The 17,660-nt window shown below is 43.8% G+C and overlaps 1 protein-coding gene across 1 annotated transcript in view; it reads left to right on the top strand.

The window, feature by feature from the left end:
• Positions 1 to 15,929, top strand: part of LOC124798135 (meiotic recombination protein SPO11) — a 175,395-nt gene extending 159,466 nt beyond the window's left edge. Inside the window, exon 6 of the mRNA XM_047261404.1 lies at positions 15,810 to 15,929. Within this exon, the coding sequence (XP_047117360.1) occupies positions 15,810 to 15,929 (120 nt within the window). The remainder of the gene's footprint in view (positions 1 to 15,809) is intronic.
• The last annotated feature ends 1,731 nt before the right edge of the window (positions 15,930 to 17,660 follow it).

Here is a 17,660-nt window from a genome sequence, read left to right as displayed (position 1 = left end):
TTACTATTTTACTAACGATATCAGAAGTGAGTAATCGTTCGACACGAAAATGAGTCTACTTTGCTTATTTTCATTCGCTTATGTCTCATGGTTTATATTTTGGGGTAACTCTTCCTATTCTAAAAGGATATTTTTGGCTCAGAAACGGGCGGTTAGGGCAATAAGTGGAGTGAGTTCACGAACGTCTTGTCGACCTCTGTTCACGAGTCTGGGTATTTTGACATTGGCTCCCAATATGTATATTCCTTATTGTCCTTTCTTGTTACCAATATTAGTTTATTCCCAAGAATAAGCAGCTTTCACTCGTTTAATACTCGGCAGAATGCATTTGGATCGGACTTCCATAACTCTTGTGCAGAAAGGTGTGCAGTATGCTGCTGCATCCATTTTCAATAAGCTGCCACTCGAATTCAAAAATCTTAGCAGTAATCCACGCACTTTCAAATCTAAACCGAAGAGTTTCCTCATGGGTCACTCCTCCTATACTGTCGAGGAGTTCCTTGAAAAATTAAGCTGACTCTTATTGTATTGCTGATAGCGTTTGCTTAAACATATCGACTGACTTTTTTCAGGTTCATGAACATTTATTTTTATCTGTTATTATTTTTATGTTGTAATTTCATGTACTGACACGTTCCATGACCTTGGAGATTTGCTCCTCAATTTGTTCCTACGGAACTTGACGTGTAATTAAATAAATATTTCCGCACGAGACTGTGGATGTCATATCCCCTTTCGAGCTATCGACTTGTGTTACGACGACCACGAGCCATAGGTAAATAATAAGGTGTCCTGTTGCCGTACGTCCTGTTGCCGTACGTTAACGTCAGTTATATTGCAGTCTCCCTACTGTGCAATAAGAACCTGCCCCGCAGACTCCACAGTATAAAGTGTGGGGTAGGATACCTCTCGCAATGGGATGACAATTCCAAGCACATCTTCAACGCATTTTCGTCGAGGATATGAACAATTCGTAGAAGAAGGAGATAGATCCGTCCAATTTTCGAGGCCATTCAAAACTTTTTGCAACAACCACAAGAGATCTGAGATATCAGCTACGGATGGCGCAGATAAGCGAGGTCAATATTGGTGCTGTAAATTGAAGGTGCAAAGAAAAATGGACCTATTATCATATCGTACATCACGCCACACCAAACATTAAGCTTCGGGCTGTCACGGATGTGGTCACATGTGTTCTGTGGGTGTTAGGAGCCGAATCACATGTCCAGAAATGTGGAACTTTGCTTCATCTGCATAAGGAACTTTTTCAGGTAGTCATTGTTAGCATTTATAGAGGCCACCGTGGAACACGCGAGTACATTCTTGGAAGGAGGACTGTTTGGCTACAGTGCTTGAGCCTTGAACTACTTGCACATTGTCCCGCTTATGTAACACTTTATGGACAGTTTGTCCTGCTTCCTGCAATTCGTGTAATGCACGAGAAATTGTCTTCTGGCGAGTTGCATAGGAATGCAGTCGCACTCTGTCAGCACGTGCTTGAGACACAAGGGAGCGTCCACTTCAAGGACTGCCTATTTCTTTAAAGCTTTTGAACGACCTCATTATGATTGCTTTTCCCGATTGTGCCCTACCATACAGGTGTCGATAATTCTGAAGCACCGTTATCATGTATTTACATTTTGTATACCAGATGACACATAACGCCTTCCCCCGATATGCCGCAGTTTTGATGCACTTCAAGTCAAATCTGTCCGGCCCCGGTCGCTAAGTGGTCAGCGCGACAGAATGTCAATCCTAGGGGCCCGGGTTCGATTCCCGGCTGGGTCGGAGATTTTCTCCGCTCAGGGACTGGGTGTTGTGTTGTATTAGTCCACAAGCAGATAGATGCTATCTGATTGTAGTGTTAGCCCACTACCAGAATGCTGACAGCTAGCTGTACCATTAGTCCACTAGCAGAGACCTGTGAGTTGGCTGTAGTAATGGTCCAGCAGCAAAGAGATGAGAGCTGGCTGTAGCGATAATATAACACCAGAGAGCTGAGAGCTGGTTGTAGTTGTTTATCATCAGAGAGCTGATATTAGTGTTAATTCACCAGCGAAGAACTAAGAGCAAATTGTAGCGTTAGCCTACTAGCAAAGACCTGAGAGCTGGCTGTAGTGTTACTCCATTGTCAGGAAGCTTAGAGCTGGTTACAGTTGTTGTCCATCGTCAGAGAGCTGAAAGCTGACTTTAGTGTTAGTCCCCCAGCAAAGATCTAAGAACTGGCTGTAGTTTTACTCTGCCAGTAGAGTTCAAAGCTTGCTTTAGTTTCCATTTATTGTCAGAGAGCTGAGAGCTGTTCAAATGGCTCTGAGCGAGCTGTGTTTAGTGCTAGTTCACCAGCAAAAACCTGAGAGCTGGCTTTAGTATTAGTCCACCAACAGAGAGCTTAGAGCTGCTTGTAGTTGACACCCATCATCAGAGAACTGGAAGCTGGTTTTAGTGCTAGATGTACCAGCCATGAACAGAAGGCTGGCTGCAGTGACAGTGCACCAGCAAAGAACTGAGAGCTGGCTGTAGTGTTACCTGACCAGCTGAGAGCCAGTTTTAGTTGTCGTCCATCGTTACAGAGTTGTGGGCTGGCTTTTGTGTTAGTCCACCAGCAAAGAACTAAGAGATGTCTGTAGTGTTAGTCCTCTACCAAAGAACCATTAGCTTGTTGAAGTCTTCCTCCATCATCAGAGAGATGAGTGATGACTTGAGTGTTTGTCCGTCATCCGAGAGACGGCTGCAGTGTTTGTCCACCAGCAGAGATCTTAGAGTTGGCTATTGAGTTAGTCCACCAGAAGAGAGCTGACGACTGGCCATGGTTTTAAAGCATCAGCAGAGAGCTGAGATCTGGCCATAGTGTTGATCCACCAGCATTAGCCGAGGGCTGGCCGTCGCGGAGCGTGCAGCGTCCGGGCAGCGGCAACGGCAGCGGCAGCGGCAGAGCGTCGCTGTCCAGGGCAGGCCAGGGCTGGGGGCAATCAATAGCGGCAGGCTGAGGCTGGCGCGGGCAGCGGGCTGGCTGCGTCTGCATCTCCCGCGCTCCTCAGGAGCACGCCGGTTGCCCTGTACGCTACCTGTCTGTTACATGGCTGTGTAAAGCAGTTTCATGGTGGGGTTCCTTTTCTATTTGCAACTTGAACTTCCTTCATTTTCCAACCTTTCTTACCTGTTCTCAAAGTTGGAAGTTCTGCTCGTAATGCTGTATTTTTTTGTTCTGCATTCAAAACTAATAAAGATACCACCTTAAAAGCCACACATACAATGAGGTGACAAAAGTCATGCGGTAGCGATATGTGCAAATACAGGTGCCGGTAATATACCAAGGTGTGAAAGAGCAGTGCATTGGTGGAGCTGTCAAATGTACTCCTGTGATTCGTGTGAAGAGCTTTCCGACCTGATTACGGTCGCACAACAGGAATTAACAGACTTTGAACACGGAATGGCGGTCGGGGTATTCCGTTTCGGTAACCGTTAGGAAATTCAATGTTCCGGTATGTACTATGTCATTAGTGTGCCAGAAATATCAAATTTCAGTCACTATACCGCTCACCCCGGAAAACGCAGTGGTCGGCGGCCTTCACTTAACGACCGAGAGCAGCGGAGTTTGCATAGAGTTGTCAGCTACTTAACATTACGTGAATTAACTGCAGAAATAAATGTGGAACGTACAACGAACGTATTCCTTAGGATACTGCGGCGAAATTTGACGTTAATGGGCTATGGCAGCAGACGATCGAAGCGAGTGTCTTTGCTAACAGCACGCCATAGCCTGCAGCGCCTCTTCTGGGCACGTGACCAAATCGGTTGGACCCTAGACTATTGGGAAACCATGGCCTGCTCCACTGAGTCCTGATTTCAGTTATGAGCCGATGGTAAAGTTCGACTGTGGCGCAGATCCCACGATGCCATGGACACAAGTTGTCAACAGACCACTGTGAAGCTGTTGATGGCTCCATGGTGTGCACTTTTTTTTACGTGTAATGGACTGGGTCCTCTGGTCCAACTGAACTTATCGTTTACTGTAAACCGTTATGTTCGGCTACTTGGAGACAATTTGCAGCGCCGGCTGTTGTGGCCGAGCGGTTCTAGGTGCTTCAGTCCGGAACCGCGCTACTGCTACGGTCGCAGGTTCGAATCCTGCTTCGGGCATGGATGTGTGTGATGCCCTTAGGTTAGTCAGGTTTAAGTAGTTCTAAGTCTAGTGGACTGATGACCTCAGATGTTAAGTCCCATAGTGCTCAGAGCCATTTGAACAATTTGCAGCCATTCATGGATTTCATGTTCCCAAACAACGATGAAATTTTTATGGAGGACAATGCGCCATGTCCTCGGGCTACAATTGTTTACGATTGGTTAGAAGAACATTCTCGATAATTTGAGCCAATGATATGGCGACCCAGATCGCCCGACATGAGTCTCATCGAACATTTCGTGCACAAAATCCTGCACCGGCAACACTTTCGCAGTCACGGACGGCTGTAGAGGCAGCATGGCTCAGTATTTCTGCAGGGGACTTCCAACGACTTGTTAAGTCCACGGCACGTTGAGTTGCTGCACTACGCTGGGTGAAAGGACATCCGACACGATATTAAGAGGTATCCCATGACTTTTGTCAACTCGGTGTATAATTCATGTGTATCTGGTGCTTTATTTCCAATGGCTGGCACTACTGAGTTAAATGTGTCAGTGAGTGTTACGTGACTAAAGTGACACCCCTCGAAGAGAAAGCCCATGTGTTGAAGTATGCCGAGTTGTAACCGTTCCTTATTGTGCGAAGAGAGTTTCGTTCAGAACATAAAAAAGAACAAAATCATTTATCAAAAGTATAAAAACACGACGTAGTTTCTGGATACCATAAACTTAAGTAAATATACATCGAGGAGAATACCATTTTTCTAATGAACAAGTAGGTGCCGTGCGCGAAACGTTCCGATGCAGGCAAAGGGAGTAAATTATACACACTGTATAGAAATGAAAGAGGAAGCCGCCTGGTAGAGTTTTGCACAGAGCATAACTTAACCATAGCTAACACTTGGTTCAAGAATCATGAAAGAAGGTTGTATACATGGAAGAATCCTGGAAATACTAGAAGATATCAGATAGAATATATAATGGTAAGACAGAGATTTAGGAACAAGGTTTTAAATTGTAAGACATTTCCAGGTTCAGGTGTGGACTCTGACCACAATTTATTGGTTATGAACTGTAGATTAAAACTGAAGAAACTGCAAAAAGGTGAAAATTTAAGGAGATGGGACCTGGATAAACTGAAAGAACCAGAAGTTGTACAGAGGTTCAGGGAGAGCATAAGGGTACAATTGACAGGAATGGGGGAAAGAAGTACAGTACAAGAAGAATGGGTAGCTTTGAGGGATGAAGTTGTGAAGGCAGCAGAGGATCAAGTAGGTAAAAAGACGAGGGCTAGTAGAACTCCTTTGGTAACAGAAGAAATATTGAACTTAACTGACGAAAGGAGAAAATATAAAAATGCAGTAAATGAAGCAGGCAAAAAGGAATACAGTCGTCTCAAAAATGAGATCGACAGGAAGTGCAAAATGGCTAAGCAGGGATGGCTAGAGGACAAATGTAAGGATGTAGAGGCTTATCTCACTAGGGGTAAGGTAGATACTGCCTACAGGAAAATTAAAGAGACCTTTGGAGAAAAGAGAACCACTTGTATGAATATCAAGAGCTCAGATGGAAACCCAGTTCTAAGCAAAGAAGGGAAAGCAGAAAGGTGGAAGGAGTATATAGAGGGTCTATAAAAGGGTGGTGTACTTGAGGACAATATTATGGAAATGGAAGAGGATGTAGATGAAGATGAAATGGGAGATACGATTCTGCGTGAAGAGTTTGACAGAGCACGTAAAGACCTGAGTCGAAACAAGACCCCGGGAGTCGACAACATTCCCTTAGAACTACTGACAGCCTTGGGAGAGCCAGTCCTGACAAAACTCTACCATCTGGTGAGCAAGATGTATGAGACAGGCGAAATACCCTCAGACTTCAAGAAGAATATAATAATTCCAATCCCAAAGAAAGCAGGTGTTGACAGATGTGAAAATTACCGAACTATCAGTTTAATAAGTCTCAGCTGCAAAACACTAACGCGAATTCTTTACAGACGAATGGAAAAACTAGTAGAAGCCGACCTCGGGGAAGATCAGTTTGGATTCCGTAGAAGTATTGGAACACGTGAGGCAATACTGACCTTACGACTTATCTTAGAAGAAAGATTAAGGAAAGGCAAACCTACGTTTCTAGCATTTGTAGACATAGAGAAAGCTTTTGACCATGTTGACTGGAATACTCTCTTTCAAATTCTAAAGGTGGCAGGGGTAAAATACAGGGAGCGAAAGGCTATTTACAATTTGTACAGAAAAGTTATAAGAATCGAGGGGCATGAAAGGGAAGCAGTGGTTGGGAAGGGAGAGAGAGACAGGGTTGTAGCCTCTCCCCGATGTTATTCAATCTGTATATTGAGCAAGCAGTAATGGAAACAAAAGAAAAATTCGGAGTAGGTATTAAAATCCATGGAGAAGAAATAAAAACTTTGAGGCTCGCCGATGACATTGTAATTCTGTCAGAGACAGCAAAGGACTTGGATGAGCAGTTGAACAGAATGGACAGTGTCTTGAAAGGAGGATATAAGATGAACATCAACAAAAGAAAAACGAGGATAATGAAATGTAGTCGAATTAAGTCGGGTGATGCTGAGGGAATTAGATTAGGAAATGAGGCACTTAAAGTAGTGAAGGAGTTTTGCTATTTGGGGAGCAAAATAACTGATGATGGTCGAAGTAGAGAAGATATAAAATGTAGACTGGCAATGGCAAGGAAAGCGTTTCTAAAGAAGAGAAATTTGTTAACATCGAGTATAGATTTAAGTGTCAGGAAGTCGTTTCTGAAAGTATTTGTATGGAGTGCAGCCATGTATGGAAGTGAAACATGGACGATAAATAGTTTGGACAAGAAGAGAATAGAAGCTTTCGAAATGCGGTGTTGCAGAAGAATGCGGGAGATTAAATGGGTAGATCACATAACTAATGATGAAGTATTGAATAGAATTGGGGAGAAGAGGAGTATGTGGCACAACATAAGAAAAAGAAGGGACCGGTTAGTAGGATATATTCTGAGGCATCAAGGGATCACAAATTTAGCATTGGAGGGCAGCGTGGCGGGTAAAAATGGTAGAGGGAGACCAAGAGATGAATAAACTAAGCAGATTCAGAAGGATGTGGGTTGCAGTAACTACTGGGAGATGTAGAATCTTGAACAGGATAGGGTAGCATGCAGAGCTGCATCAAACCAGTCTCAGGACTGAAGACCGCAACAACATAGTAATTTCAGATTTTGAAATAAGATAACTGTGACTCAAAACGTTTTATGCATTCTATATGCATATATTTCGGCATACTGTCAAGAAAAAACCACAGCAACTTTGCAAGCGATGTGCCGAACGGAATTTGTCCAGACTACAGAAACATATACATCCATACACCGACAGCCATCTTATGGTGTGTGTCGAGAGGTATTGTGTGTATCGTTGTCACTTCCCTCCTTACCTATTTCAGTCTCGAATGGTGTAGAGATAAACGATTGTTAGTAGGCCTCCGTGTGAGTCCTGATTTTTCTAATTTTATCTTCATGATCTTTTGGCAAGATGTACGTAGGAGGACGCATAATATTGGTTGAGACTTGCAGGAACATAACCTCTCTCAATGTCAGCAATGAATCACATCGTGATTCACAACGTCTATCTTTTAGAGTCAGTCACTAGGTTGTTTTTTCAGTTTCAACATTTTATTGACAGGGACCAGGAACTTTCTTAATATTTCACGAAGCGTTTATTAAGGAATCTGTCGACAGTTGCAGTACATACGTTTGGCGACTAGTTTCGAACCAACTGGTTCATTTTCAAGACTGGCGTACTGCGGCTGCACTGGAAGTGCCTTATCTTAATAATAAGCAACAAAAAGGCAATAAATGCCTTAGAAATTTCAGCAGAATGACTGAACGTCTGTCACAGTCCACGTGTTCCTCATAATGAGTCAAAATCAAACTTCGATTTTGACTCGCGAAGAGGCTCATGTGGATTGTGGCAGCCATTCTGCGACGATTTGGTGAAGCATTATTGCCATTTTGATATTTATTACTAAGACCAGGCGCTTTCAGTGCAACCTTACCAGGCCAGGCTTGAAAATGAATCAGTTGGTTCGAAACTAGTCATCAAACACATGTGGTGCAATTGTAAATAATAAACACTTCATGAAATTAGTTACTAGATAAGGTGAGCATCTCCGTGACGCTTTCACGTTTTCTAAATGACGAAACGCGATGCACTTCTTTGGGTCTTCTCAATTTCTCCTGTCGGTCTTATCTGGTGAAGGTCTCAGGTCAAGAGCAATACTCAAGCATGGGTCGGACGAAGGTTTTGTCAGCTACCTGCTTCATGAGTGAACTTCTCTTCCTGAGTATGGTTCCAGTGAATCTCAGTGTGGCATTTGCGCTTTCTGCTACTAGCGTCATGTGGTCGTTCCCTTGAAATAGCTTCGTACGCACACTACCGGATATATAATGAATGTGACACATTCCAACAACTGTTTGGGAATCGTGTAATCATATAACAACGGGTGTTTCCGTCTATTTATATGCAATACATTGCATTTGCTTATGTTGAGGGTCAACTGCGAATCGCTGCACCAAGCGTCTATCCTCTGCAAGTGTTGCTGCATTTCGCTATAATTTTCTAGGGTTGCGACTTCTGTGTATGTAACAGCGTCATCGAGCCTCCGACGAAATACTCTAGGTAATTTACACACAGGATGAACACTAATAAAACCGATAAAGTGCAGGGATGGATTTCTGACTGGAAATGGAGAAACAAAGATCCTATGAACATGCGTCGGGAAATACATCGTTGCCACAGTAGAGGGCGCTGACGAATGAAAGTTCCTCTGATTACGCGCCGTGTGTTTCTTGTGTATTACTGGCTGTATGATTGACGCAGTGTACCGTAAGCATGGTCCGGTATTCATATCGGGTATAAGCCGGGATGGTGCTGTTGTGCGGCCAAGCAGATGGAATCGGTCGGGAGGCACAACCCCGTCCTCCAAATCTGGTGTACGCACAGTCCGCCGCGTCCCTGCACCTCCGTCTGTGTGAATGGACCCATGATTACACAAACACCCAAAAAAGACCTGAAATGTTGTGTGATATGGTAGGTATCTGAAACGGTACTTGTTTCGATATAGCAGTGCTGGAATTGGAAATTTGTGGTAAGGTTCTATGGGACCAAACTGCTGAGGTCATCGGTCCCTAGGCTTACACACTAATTAATCTAACTTCAATTAACTTGCGCTAAGGACAACAGTCTCTCTCTCTCTCTCTCTCTCTCTCTCTCTCTCACACACACACACACACACACACACACACACACACACACACACACACACACACACACATGCCCGAGGGAGGACGCGAACCTACGATGGTGGAGCCGCGCGAATCGTGACAAGCAGCCCTCGACCACACGGCGTATAACCATGCTGCCTCTCGACCGTTTCCTTCTACTTGGCGGTACACAAGCACCATCTCGGCTTCTTCTTGACATGAATACCGGACCATTCTGTTGCTTACAGTATGCTGCGTCAATCACACAGCATGCAACGCAACCTCTTTTCCCCATTTTCAGTCAGGAACCCGTACCTGCAGTTTGCCGCTTTTATTAATTTTCACCCAGTGTGTTTATAACAGTAAAGCTCTTATAATACGCACAGTACTTTTACGTCTTGATACAAGAGCATAAGACACATACTAAAATTGTACAACACACTGACATCGGCGATAAAAGCTTGCAAGTGTATGCGTTTGTTCGTCGATCCTTGAAGAAAACGGAAATGACATGCACATTTGTCCATTCATCTGGAATATGTCATTCCTTTGGCGACCTACAATAGACTGGTGTTAGAAGAGGAGAAAATTCCTTCGTACACTCTATGTAGATTCGTGTTGTTAATTTATCAGGGCCAGTGGTCTTTCCTATGTTAATTGGTTTTGATTGATTTTCTACCCCCCAGTAACTTAGATAACTATGTTCGATGTCAACGTGCAATGGCAGTTGGCACTCCTAGCAATGGAGTGTATATAAAAGGGTCGGAGAAACGCGGAAAACAGTCCTAATGCGGAAACGGAGCGATTTATGTGACGTCTGAAAGGCCCTGATCATTGGCTTTCGGGCCAAGGGTGGAAGCATTCCCGAAATGGCTAAGTTTGTAAACCGTTCGCGTTCCGCCGTGGTTAAATTTCACCATGCTTCGCAAAACGGAGCTATCCAAAACCGGCGCCTAGGCAACTGTGGTTCACCATGGACCATAGATGACAGGGGAGAACGACGGTCACAGAGATGTTTACGAGCGAATAGAGCAACTGACCGTCCAGGCGAACCAAGGGACTCCAATAGTGTCTCCTTTAACGACAGTTCAGCGAACGTTGTCGCGTGTGGGCCCCCACAGCGGGAGCATGATTCGTGCACCCTTGCTGACTGATGTTCATTGCACGTCAGTACCGGATGTGGATGTCCACTGAGTGACGCCAAGTGCAAGTCTTATTTCATTCGATGCCACGTTGGGTGACTTGCGCGCCTGTGATGACGATAAAATGATGATGAGGATAACACAACGCTCAGTCCCCGAGCGGAGAAAAATCTCCAACCCCGCCGAGAATCGAACCCGCGTCTGCTTGCATGGGAGGCGAGCACGTTACTACCCAGCTAAGCTGGCGAACCTAGTCGATATAAATCCATTCCTTCTCGCGGAACCATTCGTGGACCGCCGTGTGAACGTCCTCATGGCAGAGAAATCAGCGATCGCTGCGAATCGGTTCCTCGATTCCCCATACATTGCATCTGTGATCGATGCCGATGGGCTTCCTTCCCCATCAGCATCATTATCCACCATCCACGTCTGTGGGGCACTGGTCAAATTGTCGGCATCATTTCTTTTCGGCTGGACGCGACACTTCATTGGGTCCATATCACGCCAGAATTTCATTGTGAATCTGTGTGCAGTTTAGAAGTATTTCCCACAAGTATAGCACTGTCTCACGTAGATCAGTTTTGGAGTACGTTTCCAGTTGCCGCGCCATTTAAATCGCATACTGTGATGCGTCAGTTAACCATAACGCAGCAAAACCGTGTCTGCAGGAAACCCAAAATATTTACTCTCTTCCACAATGGGTCATTCATGGTGCATAATGGTCCTAGCGTCCTTACGTAAAGCCACTACGCTTCTTTCCATGGCGGTTTTGTCAAGTAGACGATTAACATCAGATGTATCAATGATGAAGCACATCATCTTGCGCGAGTTGTACGAGGGTAAGTCAATTATTATCCGCAATTTAGTTATATTTTTGTTTATTTTGGTTGTACTGTCGTTTTACGTTGATGACGCATGCTTTGTTTATTTGTTGTTATATCTTTGCAATTTTCAAACTGCTAGGTTAGTCTCGTTATCGCTGCCGTGGTATTAATCATGGTTGCTCCGCTTTCTATTTGCACGAAATGCACCAAAGAAGAGCAACGTTCAGTGATCCATTTTTTTTTTTTTTTTTTGTGGTCGGAAGGCGTATCAGGGGCCGAAACTCATCGAAGACTTTCGGTACAGTACGGGATTGAAAAGTTCCGAAATGGTCGCTCAAGTGTTACGCACGATGAAGGAGCCGGTCGACCGTTTATCGCCACATATGAAGAAACCATTGAGCATTCACGTGAAATTATTCTCTTAGACAGAAGATTAACTATTGACGAAGTGGCACATCGTCTGCAAATTAGCCACGGTTCTGCCTACGAAATCATCCACAACAGATTTGAGTTTCATAAAGTTTGTGCAAGTTGGGTCCCAAAACAACTCACACAGTTCCATAAACAAACGCGCTTGGACATCTGCAAAAAACCTTTAGATCGCTATGATAACGAAGGGGGACAACTTCTTAGACAGGATCATTACTGGTGACGAAACATGGATCGATCATTACGAGTCGGAGAGGAAACGGATGAGTATGGAATTCGCCGTGCAAGAAAAAGTTCAAGTCTGCAGGAAAACTGATGCTTACGGTTTTTTATGACACACAAGGTCCTGTAGTGGAACATTATGGGGAAAGGGGCACAATAATAAACAGTGTACGTTACAGTGAGATGCTTACTGCCAGGCTAAAGCCTACAATTCGAAGCAAACGTCGAGGATTGCTGTCCAAAGGAATTGTGTTGTTGCACGACAATTCCAGTCCGCACACTGCTGCCTACACTGCTGAAACGCTCCAGAAACTCAAAGTGAAGTACTGGATCATCTTTCATATAGTACCGATCTTGCCCCTTCTATCACTTGTTTGGTCCACTGAAACAGACATTAAGGGGCCGTCGATTTGCCTCGGACGAAGCAGTGAAAGAAGCGGCGCATTCCTGGCTCGCAGCTCAACCGAGAACTTTCTTTTATAAGGGCATCAGGAAGATTGTACAACGATGGACCAAGTGCGTTGAAGCGCTTCTTTCGGATAATAATTGACTTACCCTCGTAGAAAAAGGTAGGTGCGCACAACGCATGTGAATTCGAGGACCTCTGCCACTCTGTGGTGGCGCGCCGTAGTTTGCATGCAAGTGTAAGCAATTTGAACTCTATATACACTACTGCCCATTAAAATTGCTACACCAACAAGAAATGCACATGATAAACGGGTATTCATTCGACAAATATACTATACTAGAACTGACATGTGATTACATTTTCAAGCAATTTTGGTGCATAGATCCTGAGAAATCGGTACCCAGAACAACCACCTCTGGCCGTAATAACGGCCTTGATACGCCTGGGCATTGAGTCAAACAGAGCTTGGATGGCGTGTACAGGTACAGCTCCCCATGCAGCTTCAACTCGATACCACAGTTCATCAAGAGTAGTGACTGGCGTATTGTGACGAGCCAGTTGCTCGGCCACCATTGACCAGATGTTTTCAATTGGTGAGAGATCTGGAGAATGTGCTGGCCAGGGCAGCAGTCGAACATTATCTGTATCAAGAACGGCCCGTACAGGACCTGCAACAGGCGGTCGTGCATCATCCTGCTGAAATGTAGGGTTTTGCAGGGATCGAATGAAGGGTAGAGCCACGGGTCGTAACACATCTGAAATGTAATGTCCACTGTTCAAAGTGCCATCAATGCTAACAAGAGGTGCTCGAGACGTGTAACCAATGGCACCCCATACCATCACGCCGAGTGATACGCCAGTATGGCGATGACGAATACACGCTTCCAATGTGCGTTCACCGCGATGTCGCCAAACACGGTTTTGAATGGTTCAAATGGCTCTGAGCACTATGGAACTTAACGTCTGAGGTCATCAGTCCCCTAGAACTTAGAACTACTCAAACCTAACTAACCTAAGGACATCACACACATCTATGCCCGAGGCAGGATTCGAACCTGCGACCGTAGCGGTCGCGCGGTTCCAGACTGTAGCGCCTAGAACCGCCCGGCCACTCTGGCCGGCGCCAAACACGGATGTGACCATCGTGATGCTGTAAACAGAACCTGGATTCATCCGAAAAAATGACGTTTTGCCATTCGTGCACCCAGGCTCGTCGTTGAGTACACCATCGTAGTTGCTCCTGTCTGTGAAGCAGCGTCAAGGGTAACCGCAGCCATGGTCTCCGAGCTGATAGTCCATGCTGCTGCAAACGTCATCGAACTGTTCGTGCAGATGGTTGTTGTCTTGCAAACGTCCTCATCTGTTGACTCAGGTATCGAGACGTGGGTGCACAATCCGTTGCAGCCATGCGGAAAAAATGCCTGTCATCTCGACTGCTAGTGATACGAGGCCGTTGGGATCCAGCACGGGGTTCCGTATTACCCTCCTGAACCAACCAATTCCATATTCTGCTAACAGTCAATGGATCTCGACCAACGCGAGCAGCAGTGTCGCGATACGATAAACCGCAATCGCGATAGGCTACAATTCGAAATTTATCAAAGTCTGAAACGTGATGGTACGCATTTCTCCTCCTTACACGAGGCATCACAACAACGTTTCACCAGGCAACGCCGGTCAACTGCTGTTTGTGTATGAGAAATCGGTTGGAAACTTTCCTCATGTCAGCACGTTGTAGGTGTCGCCACCGGCGCCAACCTTGTGTGAATGATCTGAAAAGCTAATCAATTGCATATAACAGCATCTTCTTCCTGTAGGTTAAATTTCGCGTCTGTAGCACGTCATCTTCGTGGTGTAGCAATTTTAATGGCCAGTAGTGTATGAAATGTTGCCGCACACTCATAAAATACAGGACGTGAAGAGCTGTCAGTAGTTGCTTCAAGTGACTTCTTACCCGCGACGTAACCAAGCATCTCTGGACCCATTTCGAAATAAAATTTTATTTTTATTTTTACGCGAGGACTCGTAAGTGTTGCCAAGTATTGTCAGTACACTCTGTATAGCGCGCATTTATTTTTATTGTTACTTGAGCTTTCATATGGGTAGCATGGTAGGACCAATATTGTTTTTGTTACCTCAGTGACTTTCTAGACAAGAGAAAATTTTCTGTTTGATGGTGATATTTGATGGTGATAATCACAGATGAAGTACCAGAATTCCAGGTAGAAAAAAATAATGAAATTTTCTGTGATGTCTGCAGCTGTTCAGCATGCAGTATACTAAATTTGACGATAGAAACAACAAACAGCACTAAATTATTTTTAGAGAGAGAAAATATTTGTGTATATTAAATCTAAGTGATAATTCCGTAGAATGTGCAAGAAAGACAAAAGTTTTTAGAGGTGAATATTTGATGATACCTGAAGTAGAATGAACAAACAAAGATATCAGGAAAGTAAGTGTCATCATCATGCCATGTCTTGTCATCAGTTTGTTACCAACAATACCTTGTAACTATGTACTATTTCTATAAGTACTTTTTATTAGCTATGGAATCATTTTTTGGGGATGCCGTACTCAGAACCTCGAATTTTTGCGACCCCGTATTCCGTATCTTCACGGAGTTGGCATGTTAATTTATGAATTTAGCAAAGTTAGTGATAGAGGGTAGCCGGATGCTCTTCCTGTCGCCACCCGTTCCTTTCCTCTCACTCCCCCTCCCGACCTTCCGAACTCGCGGACGGAGTTGGTGTACCCAATTGTGTGCTTGTAGTGGTATCCCATGTGACAGTCTGCGAACGTTTTGTACATGTTTGTGAATCTTGTAACTGTGCACATTCCAAGATTATTTACAGAACATAGAATAAAGATGTGTAAAAATTGTATAAATTAATAATAAACTCCTTCGTAATTTTTCAGTAGCTAGTCAAAATTCAGTACATGTTACTGTAAACTCATATGCCCAAGAGCTGTGATGGATAATGTAGTAACGTCTTACCATTTTCTTCAGCTCAGTATCTCGTTTACCTAAAGAAGGATGTTGACTCAGTGAATCAGTGTGTGTGTGTGTGTGTGTGTGTGTGTGTGTGTGTGTGTGTGTGTGTGCGCGTGCGTGCGTGTGTATGTGTGTACGTATTCGCACGCGCCGTGACCGGTGAAACAATGTCAAATAAATAGTGTACCTGCAGTTTTTGAGATTACTGAATAACTTGGTTATGAACATGTTTGTGCAAAAAAATTTAATACTAAAAAAGTAAAAATTACATGACATACAAATCCTTTGTCACTTAAGCGAGTTTGTAATAATGTTGGCTGTACTTATGAATGACTTTACTGTTTTAACTGTGTATCTCTTGGTAGCAAGATCACATGGCAACTGTCACTGCGTGAATGTTCTAGGTGCAGACGTTGCTGACTGACGACCACAAAGCGGAAATCGAGGCAGTAGCAGGCCTGTCGCGCGAGTACCTGGTTCGTGGCTACTTGCCCAACAAGATCCGGTGTCGCGATATCGTCTGATTTCGTGTTTTTTGCGAACGTGTTGAGTGTTCAGGTAACATCAGTCTTACGGCACTCAGCGTACAATGTGCGCTATACTGTTCAACTGATCGTTTTGTAATTACTGAAGTCACATTAATAAAATTGTTACCTATTTAAATATTTGCACTTTGGTCTTTTTTTTGTACGTGAATGTAAACAAATCACTTCTAATTCGGAACTTACTTCCTGAACGTATTATCAGTTTTCCATCCCACCAAGCATTTTGTCGCACTTTGTCAATATTTTGCTTCAATCGCAACGTAATGTTAGCGAGAAAAGATTGGTTTTGTGCCTTTTCAGCCCATTAGTTCAACTGTATTTGTTAGTTTCCTGTTCTGAGCTTTCGGAATGTTTTGGCAAGCGGCAGTACCTAACTTTTGATACACGCAAGTCTTAATAATACTTATTGTGTTCAGAAGCTACTTGGTGGTTTAACTGCGTGTAACGTGGAAACTAGATATGGAAACCAGATACTAACAAATCCCATGAACTTGAAAATGACAAATCATTGGTTTTTGGTGCATTCCCGGAGAATCACGTTGCCTACACCTTCATAAAAAGTAAGTGTGCCACTGGAATCGCACAAAATAAAAATACCACATCTACACAGCTGGCAAATAAAGGTACCTCGCGTTCTACTGAAATAGTGGAGACAGCATCAACAGTGATGAACGAGCAAAAGATGGAGCAGCCTCTATGCGATGGCAAGAAGCTACCGGGGTGGTGCTTTGGAAAATGCAATTGGCAGTTCGCTTTGCTGCTCTGTATGACATGTATCCCCTGTTACGCGATTCACTTTTCCAAATTAATTTATCTTCTGTTCGTTCAGATGAGTAACATTTTTCATCAACTGAAAATGATTGCGTGTTCGTGGTTGTATTTAACTGCAGCGATCACAATCCCCACTGCCTGGTAGGCCGTAGCCGGCCTCGCTGCCACTCAACTGATACGACAAAAATCACTTATTTGTGTTGGCGTTTGTAGATTAGAAGTATTACATATTTAAGAAACTTCATTACATATTTGTACTTATTCCTTAATTTGACAACAGATTTCGGTCAGTTTTGATACCATGTTCTGGTTATTAAAGAAGGTCTTAAAACTGACCAACATTCGCTCTTAAAGTAAAGAACAACTACGGTTTTGCAACTACAAGATAAACTATCTTAAAAATCAATTCTGTTTGTATTAAATTTCTTTGATAAATAGAAGCATCGTGTCAGAATGTACCCATGTGAGTTAGAGAATTTTTCATCTCGTAATAAATGCTTTGACAACCCAAATGTTTTTTTGAGATTTTGACCTTCTACTGGCTACCGTCCTCGTAAATGAGTCGCGTTTATAAAGAATATCTTACCAAAGTGGTATTTCCTGCTGTGGCTAATTATGTGCCAAGAAGCCAAGAATGCGCTATATTCAATCTAATACTGATATACGGTGGGTGTACATAAATATGGAAGCACTAAAAACAAAACACATTCCCCTGCCTAAAACGGTGTAGGAAACCCGTCAGCATACACAACAGCTTCCATTCCTCTCGGAATGGATAAATACAATTCCTGCTTGTATTTCCAGGGAATGTTACACCATTCTTCCTGGAAATTAGTTGCAAGTTTAGGTACCCATGATGGAGGTGAACAGTGATCACACACCCTGGTCTCAAAAGTAGACAGCAAAGGCGCAATAATATTGAGAGCTGTTGGCCAGGGG

The sequence above is a fragment of the Schistocerca piceifrons genome, chromosome 5 (genome assembly GCF_021461385.2).
Source record: "Schistocerca piceifrons isolate TAMUIC-IGC-003096 chromosome 5, iqSchPice1.1, whole genome shotgun sequence".
In the NCBI taxonomy this organism is placed as follows: Eukaryota; Metazoa; Arthropoda; class Insecta; order Orthoptera; family Acrididae; genus Schistocerca; species Schistocerca piceifrons.
This window is presented reverse-complemented; position numbering and strand designations above follow the sequence as displayed.